General features: G+C 53.7%; 1 protein-coding gene across 13 annotated transcripts in view; it reads right to left on the bottom strand.

The window, feature by feature from the left end:
- Nucleotides 1-4,952: 4,952 nt before the first annotated feature.
- The window catches only part of PFKFB3 (6-phosphofructo-2-kinase/fructose-2,6-biphosphatase 3), a 57,568-nt gene continuing 47,914 nt past the window's right edge, over nt 4,953-14,606 (bottom strand). For 7 of the 13 annotated variants that reach the window (XM_089906540.1, XM_089906543.1, XM_089906542.1 and 4 more), the window contains 3 exons: nt 14,474-14,538; nt 12,549-12,722; nt 4,953-7,517 (listed from right to left, as the gene is read on the bottom strand). In XM_089906540.1, the coding sequence (XP_089762666.1) occupies nt 7,467-7,517; nt 12,549-12,722; nt 14,474-14,538 (290 nt within the window). In that variant the 3' untranslated portion in view covers nt 4,953-7,466. The other 6 variants (XM_089906545.1, XM_089906546.1, XM_022580231.3 and 3 more) reach the window with 5 other exon arrangements.

A 14,606-nucleotide genomic window follows, 5' to 3' on the forward strand; every position in this document is an offset into this window, starting at 1 on the left:
TTAATAACAGCCATTCCAGTGCTTACTCTATGGCAGAACTGTCCAGGGCTCTTCATGTATAAGATTTAGTCCTCACAAAAGCCTGAAACTTCATTACAGTATTGCTGCACTTCTAAGGAGACTTTTGGTCTACATTTAACACATCCAAAATTGAATTTTGTCTTGCATTGGTTGTGCATGTGGTTAGTTCTCTTTTGTAGGAAAAGTTAATAAATTGATGGTGTATTCTACGGAAAATATGGTATGAGTTCCCCCATTTTACGGATGGGGAACAAGTTAAAAATATAAAGTGATTTGTCCAGGTCCACACATCAAGAACGTGGGAGGACAGAAGTGAACCCAGGACTATCTTTCTCCAAAGCCTGAGGTCATCTTATCGATTCACTGCACTGGGCTGGTAGTCTCCCCTCTCCCCTTGATTCTGCCACATGGCACAGATTTCTGAAAATAAACTGAGCCCACCCAGGCCTTGAGTGCCCCCTCTACCCCTCTGTGCACCAAATGTAGGTGTCAGAATATCCAGATGAGACATCTTTTGCGCAGTTAACCCGACGTCAGAGGCAGAGTTGCTCTGATGCCTGCAGCTGAAGTTTAGGCCTCAAGGAACTGAAAATGGACGGCTCGCACCCCCGGTGTAGAGCACTTATTGACAATGCAACGTTATGAAATATCTTATATATGGGGGACACGTCCGCACACTGCCCACCCTCATCCCCACCACCATCAGGTTCTAACAGTCCACCAAGCCAGCCTGTCCCTGGGCTTCATTTCACCCTAGACGTTGAATCTTGTGTGGCTAATGCGTGAAAAAAATGAGGCTTCTTCCATGGACGTCCACACCATTAAATACATGCAAAGACATCTCTCAGGGAGTGTGCGGAGGGCCCCCTTTAGTCCTAAGTGGCTGAAGTACTCTGTTTTGTGCTTCTGCTGTCTTTTTCTTTTTTACTTTTTTTGTGTGATATAGTTGATGTACAATATTATATAAGTTACAGGTGTATATCATAGTGATTCACAATTTTTAAAGGTTATACTCCATTTATAGTTATTATAAAATATTGTCTATATTCCCTGTGTTGTGTAATACATCCTTGTAGCTTATTTATTTTATACATAAGAGTTTGCACCTCTTAATCCCCCATGCTTCTGTTGTCTTCATGGGAGTTCCCTCTGAGCATGATCTTAGTTGTATGTCAGAACCTGTGGGTCGAAACCAGTGCCTAAGCCATCAATGCACTGGCTGAAGACTTGACCCAAACTACTCACACTGTGTCAAAAAAATGTGAGCTCCAACTGAATCTGTTAAAACAACCATTAGAACTTAACTCCAGGGACTTCTCTGGTGGCACAGTGGTTAAAAATCCACCTGCCAATGCAGAGGACATGGGTTCGAGACCTGGTCCAGGAAGATCCCACATGTCGCAGAGCAACTATGCCCGGGCAGCACAACTACTGAGCCAGTGCTCTGGAGCCCACGAATCACAACTACTGAGCCCACGTGCTGCAACTACTGAAGCCCGCATGCCTAGAGCCCGCGCTCCGCAACAAGAGAAGCCACCGCAATGAGAAGCCCACGCACTGCAACGAAGAGTAGCCCCCGCTCGCCGCAACTAGAGAAAGCCCGCACGCAGCAACGAAGACCCAATGCAGCCAAACATAAATAAATAAATTTATTAAAAAAAAGAACTTTTAACTCCAGCAAACGTCAGTTGCCACATCTTTAAATGGTAAGGATTAAATAAAAGCCTTTGTCCAAGGATCTAGAAGAGTCTCCATGTTTTTCTTACTGCTCTGGATGTGTTTCCAATTTATATTTTAGAAAAACTTGGGGATTTGTTGCAAATATCTGTTAGCCTGTTGTTTTCCTTTTACTCATGTTCAAGGTTTTCTATGACATTGAACTTAAAATGTTCACAGGGTGTGGAATCTCAGTATTTCCTTTGTAGTTAATCTTATTGCTTCTAAGCCTGGTCTTTGTCCAACCAAAAATTAGATATTCACCAACATTTTCTTCTCCTTTGTTAATAGCTTGATTTTTTTGTTTTGTTTTTGTTTGTTTGTTCTTGCGGTACGCGGGCCTCTCACTGTTGTGGCCTCTCCCGTTGCAGAGCACAGGCTCCGGACGCGCAGGCTCAGCAGCCATGGCTCACGGGCCCAGCCGCTCCGCGGCATGTGGGATCCTCCCGGACCGGGGCACGAACCCGTGTCCCCTGCATCGGCAGGCGGACTCTCAACCACTGCGCCACCAGGGAAGCCCTAGCTTGATTTTTAAAAAACACTTAGATGGACGGTGCAACACATGATCTGATTAGCTTTTTCGTCCCAAATAGTTGGCCAATTCTCCCGCTAGTTTATTAAGTAATTCCAAGTTAAGAGACTCTCAACCGTGCTGGTGGGAAAAGTGGAGAGTGAGCCAAGGGCAAAGTGAGATGAGAATCAATCTGGCTGGAGGCTCCTGCCAGCCGCCCGGGCCTGCAGGTGTGAGCACCTAGCATGAAGAATGCAGGCACAGCCCGCCCTCGAGAAGGATGCCACCAGCTCTGTTCACTCAGGTCACTTTGCTGCAGCAACTCTTCCCTAAGCACGCATGCCCACTCCCCACCCCACGAGGCATCCTCTATGCAACCGTGTGATCTGTTGCCTCTTAAAGGTGCTAGTCAATTTCTTGGGAGGAAAGATTAGCAAGGCGGATTCTGGATATTACCTGGGGAGTCCAGAATCTGGACCAGGGCGCCCACCTTCTCCTGAAGACCCTGACCGTCCGGCCACCACCAGCTGGGCACCGCAGGGAGCAAGGCGGGAAGACGGCCCATGCCTCCCAGCCCAGCAGGCAAACAGCTTGAAACTGACCTGACCTCTCACCTGTTCCACTGCTAACTCCCATTAACTTGGAGAGACCAGAAATCTGTGGAGGGGAAATTTTACAACGGTTAAAGCCACAAACCTTAGTGTCCCAGGCACTTGGATTTGAATCCTTGAAATTCACCTGCTAAGCAGCCTTGGGGAAGTTCTTTACCTTTGGCGAGTGTCGGATTCTCCATCTGCAAAACAGCAGACAGCAGACAGGAACTGCCTCACCCCTCAGGCCACGTAAGGATCTCCTTAAGACCATTAAGTCTTAGGTGTTGCAGCTGTTCCTGTTTGACAGAATGACTTTATCCGCACTGGGGAATTCCTCACTTGGTTTTCCTGGTACAAAGAGCCACAGTCTTGCTCTAGACCCTCCATAGTGAGTGTCCTTCCAGCATTCACCTTCCTGCAGCTCTCTGCACCCCTTCACCCACCATGCGTCCACCCGGTGACTCATTGTTCAGTATTTTTTCAATAACAGTCACGGTCGCACAGATGACTCTCAGCTTGCCCAAAAGGCCACAGAACTGTCATGGATTCCCATCTCCCAACAGGCCTGGGACTTTAAACTATGTACATATCCTGTTAGGGCAGCCTTCCAATGAAGTGAAAGGTGAAAGCTGCCTCTCTAAGCCCTGAACCCAATGCATAATGAGCACTGTGCCCCGTCACGTCGGTGATGGGTGACAACATCCGAAGTCATTTCACAGTGGAGGTGCCAAACTGCTGAGTCCTACTCTCTTCACAAGGTAGGGCTGGAAAGCGTATGGGATGCAGAAGGACTAATTTGGGAGTGAGGGCTATTTCTGGAGCGTAGCAGTGGGGCTGTGGACAAAAGAAAAAAAAAATCAGACACGGTGAGAGCCCTGCGGGTCACAAAGGCCGTGCCCGATGGGGGTGCTCAGTGCTGCCTTATAACCACACGCATGTCCTCACCCAGCCCCGTACTCACCTGAGGAAGTCCCCTCATCGCAGAGATGAAGATGCTGAAGCAAAATGACAGGCTTGAGTTGTGGCAAAGTGGTCCTGGAAGTTGGATTGAATCTCTTCCCATTGGAACCTTGGAAGGGGCTACAAGGGGGTGGGAGGAAGGGCAGGGAAGTGAAAGGGACCAAGAACCTAAGATGAAATGCCTTCCTGTGATTCTACCCAGGGCCCCAACACCATCTGCAGGGCTTGTATAAGAACAGCTGCTGACTGGGACTTCCCTGGTGGTCCAGTGGTTAAGAATCCGCCTTCCAATGCAGGGGATGTGGGTTCGATCCCTGGTCGGGGAACTAAGATCCCTCATGTTGCGGGGCAACTAAGCCTGAGCGCTGTAGAGCCCGCGCGCCACACCTAGAGAGCCCACGTGCCGCAACTACTGAGCCCTCGTGCTCTGGAGCTGGCACGCCACAAGAGAGAAGCCCACGCGCCACAACTAAGACCAGATACAGCCAAATAAATCAATAAATAAATCAATAAAAAAGAACAGCTGCTGACTGAAGGGGCTGGGGGAAGGGATGGATGGCATTCTGAATGCCGTGATGGTAGATACATATCAGTACGTGTTTGTCAAAACGCACAGGACCACACAACAGAGTGAGCCCTAGTGGAAACCATAGATTCTAAGTAATAATAACGCATCAATATTGGCTCATCAGTTGTAACAAATGCACCACAAATGCAAGATGCTAATAACAGGGGAGACATATACCTGGACCTGGGGGTATCCAAGAACTCTCTGTACTACCTGCTCTTCTCTGTAAACCTAACACTGCTCTAAAAATAAAGGCTATTCATTTTTTTTTTAAAGGTGACACAACATTGTTTTGCAAATGCAGACATTAGGCAATCAGAATCTGCATGTCCCGTTTTGTTTTTTTCCTTGGTCACGCCGCACGGCCTGCAGGATCTTAGTTCCCCAACCAGGGCTCGAACCCAGGGGCCTTGCAGTAGAAGCGCAGAGCCCTAACCAATGGACCATCAGGGAATTCCCTGCAAGTCCTGTTTGAAGGAAGGTGATGGGGCCGAGTGGTAGAAACTTGATGTACTGACCCCAAGTGTGATTAAAGACTCTTCCTCCCCACCCCCCAAAAAGGACCAGAGACACACTTCATCTGTGTATTTCAACCAGGTATTTTATTGTTCTGGCAACTGCAAAATATACAAATTTCCGACAGGCATCCCCTGTTTGAAAGCTGGCACAGCTTCATCCCGGGTAATTAATTCAGACAAATGTATACAGAACAGAGAAGTCAGAAATCACACGTAAAAGGCCCCCAAGCCAACCAACTAACAAGACCCAAACTATACAGCTTTCTGTCTTCAGGATCCCTTATACTTATTAAATAAATAAATAGCACATCTGCTATCAAAATAATAAAAAAATAAATTTCAAGTATTAGAAACGAAAACGTCATTGGCGTGGTTCCAACAGTCTTTCTTCCCCCCCGCCCCCAAACGAAGAGCTTCGCCCACAGTCTCAGGACAGAAGGAGGAGAGGGGTGAGCCTGCCCCCAAAACAAACATGCAAAGTTAAAAATATTGGTCCCAGATGTTTTCCGGGGGGTGAGGGAGTGAGAGTCAATGGTCGGCGTTGCAGAAGCCCTGAGACCGTGGCTCAGACACACCCTTGTCCACCTCCTCCCTCCTCAGATGTCAGGCCCCTGGTCTCCAGTCTCCCAGCCTCCGCCCTCTCCCCATCTCCCCTCCCCGCCCGTATTGATGTTCTCTCTCCCCACTGGGGCTCCTGAAAACCAAGGTCCCGGGTTAGGCCAAGCGCATCCTTTGTGGATGCACTGATTTCGGGCAGTCAGAGGCAAGGGGGGACACACCTTCACGAAGACCCCACTCAGACCAGCCAGAAGAGTCAAAATTCAAGGTCAGCTCCGACAACCAGAGAAGGAACCAAAAGGTGGACATAAGAGAGCCATTCTCAAGAGCAGAGCTGCAGGCCCCTCCGTCTAAAAACACAAACCTACACACACACACACACACACACACACGTCTGACAAGACAGCGAGAAAGTGAGAAAGTAACCAGTCTTGCACGGAATGTAGAGAGAGACATCGTCTTGGGAAGATGGCCAGTTAAGGGAAGGGAGGATTTGAATGGTTTTGTGTGAAACCCACAAACCTGATTGTAGGGTGTCTGAATGGTGTTCCCATTTCTCCCAACCAGAGGAACGTGCATTTTTCTACGAGCTCCTCTCAAACAAAAACCCCAAAACAGCTCCTCTCCCCACTCCCAGCTCCAGCTGTCTAGACGCCCCTGCCTCTACCCCCAGTGACTACTGCACAAGCTAAGAGGGGTAAAGATGTGGGACCCCAAAGCAGAAGGCAGGAAGGGAAGGGAAGGTGACCTTTGGCACCGGCTTTCAGAAATCCTGAAAAGGGTCATTTGGACAAACTCTACTGCTGAGCCCAAATCCATCCTCCTGGGCCTAAACACCCCCCCTCCCCCAGTCCTCGGAGGCCTCAGAGGAAAACCCGCAGGCGGAAACTACAGGTGTTTAGAACCACGTGTTCACAAGCCCTGCCTTGAACCACGCCCCCAAAATGCCACAGGTGCCATGAAGGCAAACGAGGACATTCTCTCCTCCAGAATCTCCCAAGGCACCCAGCTCCATGCTGGGCACACAGCAGACGCTTGACAAGCGTAGGGAACGGAGCTGAATCCTGTCAGGAGACAGCGGACAGCCAGGCTCTCAGAGGAAGTGGCCGCGAGCGAGGCCTGGCTTGGGCCACTGGCCCCACCAGGGAAACACAGGAGGTGATGAAGGCCCCAAAGGAGGAGGCCAGGCCCTCGTTCCCCGGCCGTTTTACGGGGTGAGGGGTCCCTCCCCTCCCCACAGGCTGCCCAACTCCCACATACTTTCAGAGCTCCAACCCCAAGGGCGCAAAATGCAAACATCTAAGTTCCTGAAGGTGTGACTTTCAGGTCACACTCTGCCATAAAAAAAGTGCACGAGCCAGCAGCCCCGGGAGAGCCGTGTCCCAGGCGCCTCGAATCCAGGCAGGAGCCTTCCCTGGGAGGCGAGGCCCCGGTTTTCTTTCGGCAACGTATTTCCTCCTGCCTCCGCAGCTAGACGGTCCCACACCATCTTCAGAGACAGGACACACACCCGGGAGGGTGAGCGACACGCGGAGGGTCGCTGCCTGGCTGACCAGCAGGTCCAGCTCCGGGCTCTCCCGGCCGACCCCAACCTAGCACGGGCCGAGGGCTCCCTGCAGGAGGCAACGTCCAGGCCGAGAGGCACCAAGAGCCTTCTGAAAGTCTTCAGTGTCTCTTAACCTTCAGCAGCTGAGATCCAGGCCCCTTTTAAGGTTAGGACTCGGGGCAGTGTCATCTCCGCAGCAGGGAAGGTCCAGAAACGAGATGAACAAGCCCACGGGGAGGCGCCGCCGTCCCGCCTCCACTGCACATCGTCCTTCCCGGGCCTCAAGGGGTCCGTGGGGCGCGTGGCCCGAAGGCCAGGGGAGCGCAGGCAGGCGGGGGCCCGGTCCTCCTGGAGCAGCAGCCCCTCCTCCACGCCGCCCTCCGGGAGATGTCCTCGGGATCGCTGGCCTTGGGCAGACAGAAGGGCAGGAGCAAAGCTGCGGGAGCGAAAGGGCGGGGCGCCGGGCGGGGCTGCGTCAGTGCGTCCTGGAGGCCTCTGCGCCGCTCGGGGAGCCTTTCATGTTCTGCTTTTGGGAGAAAAGACGGGGAAGCCGGTTACCATTCCTGTTGACTAGGGTTCTAAAGCAAAGACAAAAGCCATGCAGTTGAGGCGTGCCCCCCTCTCCCCAACAAAGAACACGGCTCTGAAGAGCGTCATTACCAAACAGTGGCCCAGGAACGTGGTGGAGGCTAAGCCCGGGGGTCCCAGGGGAGAAGGGCCGGGAGGGCCCCTGACATCTGCCTGAAGGAGGCAGGGAGGCAGGGAGGGGAGGGCAGGCAGCTCCTGTGGGTCACAGCTGTCCTGGGGAGCACTGGGTGCCAGCACCTAGGCACCCCCCGCCGCCCCCGGCTCACGACGCTTTAGAGCCCAAGGCTACCCTTGCCCCAACCCGGGAAACTCTTGCTGGCTTCGCTGTCAGGCAGAGGAAGGAGTGGGGGTGGGGTTAAATCTGGAGAAGCATCAGGACTCTCCTCCCAGCAGGGTATACCACAGATCTAGGGACCTGGATTCCAGGAACACAGCTCAGATGCTGGAACTCAAGCAAGGGAGCCGTGCAGAGAAGGCATGTGTCAGTAAAGCTCTCACCCCGTTCTAATAAAAGCAATCCTACCCAGAAGCCCCACCCCAAAGATGCTGGCCAGTACCAAAACCCCCTTAAAAAATATTTTTCAATCAGCTGGGCACAGACGATGGCTGCCACCACACAGCAGCAGTCTCTTGACCTACTCTCCCTACTAAGCCACCCTGCAGGATAGGGAAGCAGAATCTTTAAAAGTGTTCTCTTGCATCCTGAGTGTCTCCACCAAGACTGTCTCAAAGGGGTGGCAGGGAGAGTGAAACCCAGGCAGACAGAAATGTAAGCATCACCAAGGCTCACTCCCCTCCCGCGTGAACCGGGGGGCTGAGGTGGAGAATCTCTACAGAGGACCATCGCAGGGCTGGCAGCACGGAAGCCAGTGCCTGATCTGAGCCCACTCTCAGCCGGACTCAGGAGCCCAGGTGACCGACCCTCCGACCACGAGTGCATCAGACAGCCCCTGTGAGCGGGGTGTCTCCTGGGGAGGCCCCCAGCCTCGCAGCCAGAGAGGACCCAGTCAACTTGTGGGGTCAGAGATGGAAGTGCTGGCTCCCACCCACCCTGGGACACCTCATGCCCAAGGTTGGAGCACCCACGAATGATGGCAATGCAATGATGACACGGGGGACCACAGGCACAGGCCACGTCATTCGCTCATGGTGCCCCTGGCTCTGGACACATGGAGGATCTCAAGACAATGGGGCACACAAGTTCTGGGGCACAGGGTGTATGAGTCACAGACTTCACAATGGCCAGTCTTCACGCAGACTGAGACGCCCCAAGGGCTGAGATGCCATGACCCAGAGGGACGTGGAGGGGACAGGAGGGCATGCACGGAGCCATTTACCTTTCCAAGGTTAGTAAGGAGAAAACTTTGAGAAAATATGACAGACAGTTCGTCTTTCAAGCATGGGGGGGGGGAGGAAGAAACATGTTGGGAAAGAAAAACAAAACAAGACATCTTTAGTAGGATTCTCTTCTTAGTGTGCATTTGAAATTTAAAAGTCAAGGATGCATCGTGAGGGCCAGATGGTCCGTTGGTCCCCAGCCCTAGTGCAGCCCGTGGAGAGTGGACTGCAGGGTGGGCGCTGAGTCCCACCTGGCTGTCGTGCCTGTTTTACCAGAGCACCACCATCACTGGCATCCTCGGGCCACAACCCTAAGACCCCAGGGGCACCCCACTCCCTAGTCCCTAGGCGCTCCTGCTGCCCACGAGGAGAAATCCCCCTGGCCTGTGCAGGAGGGAACACAGACCAGAGAGCCCTGGATGTAACCACCAAAGCACAGGGCATCACATCTCCCACGGGAACAGCTACTGTGCACCAGGCCCTGACCACACGTCAGGTATCTTGCTAAGTGCTACATCCATATTCTCATCATCAAAACACCTGGACGCTGGGACACCTGAGTGGATGCAGATGTGATGGGTCCAGAGAACACATTTTTGCTGAACTGAAGGGATTTTGGCTACAGGCATCATTAGCCTTAGAGATGGCCAAGTTCAACCTTAGAGGATTGGGGGATGTGCCTGAATGGCCCCCTCCCAGCAAGAAGATTTCTCTCCTGGCAGCATCAGGCCACGGGTCAGAAGGAACAGGATACACACAGATGCAAAACCATAAGGTTCCAAACCCAAAGGCTAGTTTTCACACAAGGAGAACTCTTGATCCCAGGGCATCCTGGGTGCAATGCCTGGTGTCAAGGCGGTAACGGACGTGGGACTGTTACTCTTAAAGACTGAACTCAACGGGCAGGCCCACCATTAAATAAACACATCTCAGCCACGGGAAGCAGCTGCAGGGGAGAGGCTGCAAGAAAGAGAAAGGAAATTGAACAGCTCGGGGCCACGCCCCACAGGCTGCAATCGTCAGGTGCCCAGGATAGGCAGGTGAACGGGACCCTGGGTGTTCTGGAAACCAGCAGAGAGAAAACAGCCAGCCTTTGGGACTGGGAGACCCATTCAAGGGCTAGTTCTGCTACAAACCAGCTGGGTGACCGTGGGCGAGAGACTCACCCTCATCTGGGCAACAGGGACAGGAACTGCCTTGCGACCTCCTGGGGTTGTATTTTAAGGACCAAAGACTCGGGATGTGTATAAGCCGTAAAGTGATGAAATATATTTCTCAACAGGTGGTACCACCTAGTCCAAGCATGATGCCCAACAGCTCCTATTTTCCAAGAATAAGCCACGTTTCTGCGCGAATTAGTCCAGGTAGCCTAACCAGCGAAAGGGACGCGGGGTGGGTGTGACTCGTGGCGTTGGGGATGATATTTCAGGGTATCTCTTATTAAAACTCTGCAACATAAAGGCCTCAGTTCCTTCTGGGGCTGGGGCCGCCGGAGCAGAGAAAGCGCTGGATGATCCAGCGGCTGGTAACACTGAACTCTCTGCAGAGCGAAAGCTGCACCCCATCCTGAACGTGACCGTAAACGTCGAGCAGGTTGTGATACAGGACACCCCGATGCAGAATGATGGCTCCCAAACAGAACTCTCCAGAGCCTGGGGGTCCCGGAGCCCCTGAAGGTGGGAATCCTTGCCAGGACAGGAGGGAGAGGCTTGGGTCCTCCACTCTTTGTTTTGCAGGTTAGGCTCTGGGTAAACTTTCCAGGGCTCTCCCGGGAGAGGCCCAGAACTTAAAAGACAACATCAGTAGGCACAAACCCAGCTCCCGCCAAAATCTGACTCTAAGAGGGAAAAAGTAGATAGACATCCAGCCACCAAGCACTGCAAATACTAACAATCGCCCCGGCCCCGCGGTGGCCGCGGCAGCAGGAGGATGCACCAAAAACCCGGCGACTTCCTGTATCCTTTTCTGAAAATCCATGAATCCCTTATTCTTCCTCCCGTCCCATCTTCCTCCTTCAGATTTCACAGAAACTGGCATTACCCTCAACACTTTTAACAGGTAGGAGGCCAAACTGGCAAGCAAGGAGAAAGAGATGCAAAAAGCAAAAGTATTCAGAGAAAAATACTTACAAACAGGCTTTCCCTAGCAAAGGCTGCAGAGAGAAAAGGTGGGAGAGAGAGTCAGTTGAGGGACAGGGTGAGGGCCCAGGTCATCGGGGACCAGGCAGCCTCCGCGGGGACAGAGCCCTGGACCCTCCCGGCCTGGCCAGCCAGTGGCCCTGCACACTGCCCAACCCCCGCCCGGCCGGTCCCCACGGCGTCTGTGACTGCAGCCTCTAACATTCCAACTATGACCCCACCGTTTACACCAACGCAGGATATCACTGACACACCACTTCAGTTCTCAGTTTTCATAAAAAGCACCTCTGACGTTAGACCTGAAAGGAGCACTAATTAGACATCTCCCAGCCAGTCTACCTCCCTCATTTTACAAAACAGGGAGACTGAAGGCCCGGGGAGATGACGGAACCTGACAGTAAAACCCCAGAGCCGGCGCCAGGAGCAGATACCACCATGTCAGAGTCTCAGCACGATCACCCCATTGATCAGCCCTCGGCAGTAGCTGCTGCTCCCCCATTCCACAGATGCGAAAACTGAGGCCTGAAGAGGTACGATGGCCTGCTGGGGCTGCACAACACCCCCCCACACACACACACAACACATTTTCAGACAACACACAGTTTAAATGCGTTTTGGGGGAAACGCAGGAAGAGCTTGTGGGCCTTCAGCACCCAGCTCATTAACAAATCCAATTCGAACCTGAGCCTGTGATTTCTGTGTCAGAGGCCAGGCGTGGCGGGTTGGAGGTGGGGGAGACCACTGCGTGGGACCCAAATTTGTGCCCAGGGATTTCTACGTCTCACATCCTGGCCAGGATTCTCGGGTGTTGTTGAGGAAAAGGGTGGTTTTCTGAAAAAAAATCTTAATGCCCAGTAGCCAGTATCTTTTAGCCTTGCACCATCACAGCGAATGAAATAACCTAAGAATGAAATCTAATTGGTTTTCTGCTTTGGGGTTTTTTACTACGTTATAGGAGAAAGTGGCTAATTCCAGGTCCTCCGGCCCGGGTTCTAGCCCGGCCATGCTGGCTCCATACACGCTCCCAGGGCCCCATCTGACAAGAGCTTTTCTCTAACGGGGAACGATGGCAAGGGAGCAAGTGAGGAAGAATACTCAGCATGGGGACAGAAAAGACGTCCCCGGGACACACAGATGCCAACAGCCCAGAGCTGGATGGAGACTCCTGAACTGGGGGTTGCCTTCAACTTTTAGAAGAAACTGTTCACCAATGTGAATGGATCGCAGACACTCGGCCATTTCTTTGCTCTGCCTGGTTCTGCCCGGGGAACACCACCTCCCCAGAATGGGCGTATGCACGCACAGCCAAGGTCTCAAGGACGGATCCGGGGGTCCCACACTCAGAGCGGCATCCGTGTCCTCTTCCCGCACACCCCCAAGCGGGCCTGGGTCTGAGGCCGCCACCGCCCCACCGGGCACACTCCTCCCCAGCAGCCACGCTCTCCCCACCCTGCACGAGACTCGACTCAGGAAGGAGAAGGGGGTCAACGCACTTGTCCGGGCAGCTGCGTGGGCACCTCCGGGGGCAGGCAGGTGGGCAGGGCAGCGGAGGTAGAGGCCACATGCTCCTCAAAGCTGTTGATGCGAGGCTTTTTGGTGGGCTCGGGGCTGGCTAGTGGGGTGACACTATTGCGTCTCATGAGCGGGTTAGGTCCCTTCTTTGCATCCTAAGCAAGACAAAGACAAAAGAGAGAAGGCGACAGTTACGAGGAAAAGGAAGTCAATAAGCCAAAACAAAAAATCCAAAACCAAACCAAACACATTTCTCTGCTTCCGGATTTCACTGAGACCACAAGCCCGACCACGGTGAACAGGTGGACCGAGGGGCTGCTGGCTCGTCCCGTGTCTAGCGCTCGGCAAGAACAAGGGATGATCTCTCCTCCCGAACCCCCTACCCGATCATTCCAAGACACCCACTCAGACAGACACGATGTTTGCAAAGCAGGCGAGGGAGGACGAGCAGGACGGTTCTGCACAGACAGTGATGCAGTTACAGCAGGGAAGAGATCAGAAGAAGGACCTTGCTGCCAGCCTCCAAGAACACAGAGGCAGGGGTCCTGGGCGTGAGGCTTGGGCGACCGCTGGGGGCAGCAGGTGAGCAAGTGTGGTGCTGGACCCCCTCCCACTGACCTCAAGCCAGGATCTTCACAGCTCCTGTTGCCAGCGAGAACACCCAGCTTAGGACAGGAAACGCAAGCCTCCCCCAGCCAGGAGACCAAAGACGCAGGAAACCGCGAGGGCCCAACACCAGCCTTCCGACAAAGTGACAACTCCAGTGGAGTGGGGACCTCTGAAGTCCCCCAGGACCTGTCACTCTGTAGCTCGTGGCCCAGGAGCCTGAGCTGGGGTCTGTCTCCAGCAAGCCCCTGCCTGCCCTGCTCTGAACAAGTGAAGTGTTCAGGGGCCACCAGAGCCCAGTTCGGGCCCAACCCCAAGAACCCGGCTGCTGGCAGTCCAGCGGGGAGGCTGCTACTCCTGGAAGGAGGGCAAACGCGCATCCTGCCACCCCAGCCCAGGAGGTGCCGTCACAGCCAAGGGAAGCCGTCCACCTTCACTTCGGTCAACCAGCCAGGCAACTGCCATGGGAGCTGGGATTTTAATGCCAAAATCCTCTGGCCAAGCTCCCTGGGAACAGGGACAAGAACATCACACTCGGTGTAAAAGAAAGGGTCGGACTGATGCTGGCAGAGAGCTGGAGTTTGACAGTCGGTATAGAGTAAATTCAAACTTTCTTTCGCAATGTACGCCTGGGCAGAACCCTGCACTGCCCTTGGGACAGTGCTGACCACCGAATTCCAGACCCCACCCTAGAGGCGGGGGTCAGGTGTGGCCAGGCATTGGGGTCTCCTGGAAAATCATTCCACCCGCCACTGCTCCCATGGCTAACTCCCGAATCACAGCTGTGTTTCCCAGTCCCACCCCTTCTTCACTCTTATTGTCTTCGTGGGAATCCGGGACCTGAGTGCACGCAGATGACTGAGTGGATCTGTGGGTTCCGTGACTCTGGAACCTGCAATCGTTTAGCTGCCCCGGAGGAAAAGGTAACAGTAACTGGGCTACGGTTACGTTTAAAAGAGCAAGAATGTCTTCCTTCTCAACACTCACTTCTCGGGTCAAGTGGTGGGGGAAGCAGCATGGCAAGAAAGAAAAGGAAGACGATGCCGAGAAGCCACCAGACGGGCAGGTAGGAGCACACAGATGCTGAGGAGAGGGAGGGCCGTCACGAAGGCCACTGTTCCAAACGAGACAGAATCCACCGACGGACACAGCCAGCCTTTACAAGCAAACCGCCGGGGGTGTGGGGGGCGTCCCAAGTGCTGGCGCCCACTGGTGCCGCCGCTTGGCAGCATCTTTCCCAGAAGGAGGACAGGGCAGGAGTGTGCGGGGGTGGGGTGGGGGGCAGCGAGCTCGCACTCACCTCTGACCTCTCCCGATGCGTGCTCACGGACTCCACGTTCAGATAGATGGATTCTACTCGGCAGCCTGGGCGAGGGCAGGGAAAAGGTCGGCTACCGGTTAGAGGGGCCCCGCGCTCACAGCCTCACCGCCAC

Source organism: Delphinapterus leucas, chromosome 2, assembly GCF_059928025.1.
Source record: "Delphinapterus leucas isolate spDelLeu-1000000601 "Yukka" chromosome 2, BTC_Dleu_Yukka2, whole genome shotgun sequence".
NCBI classification, from domain to species: domain Eukaryota; kingdom Metazoa; phylum Chordata; class Mammalia; order Artiodactyla; family Monodontidae; genus Delphinapterus; species Delphinapterus leucas.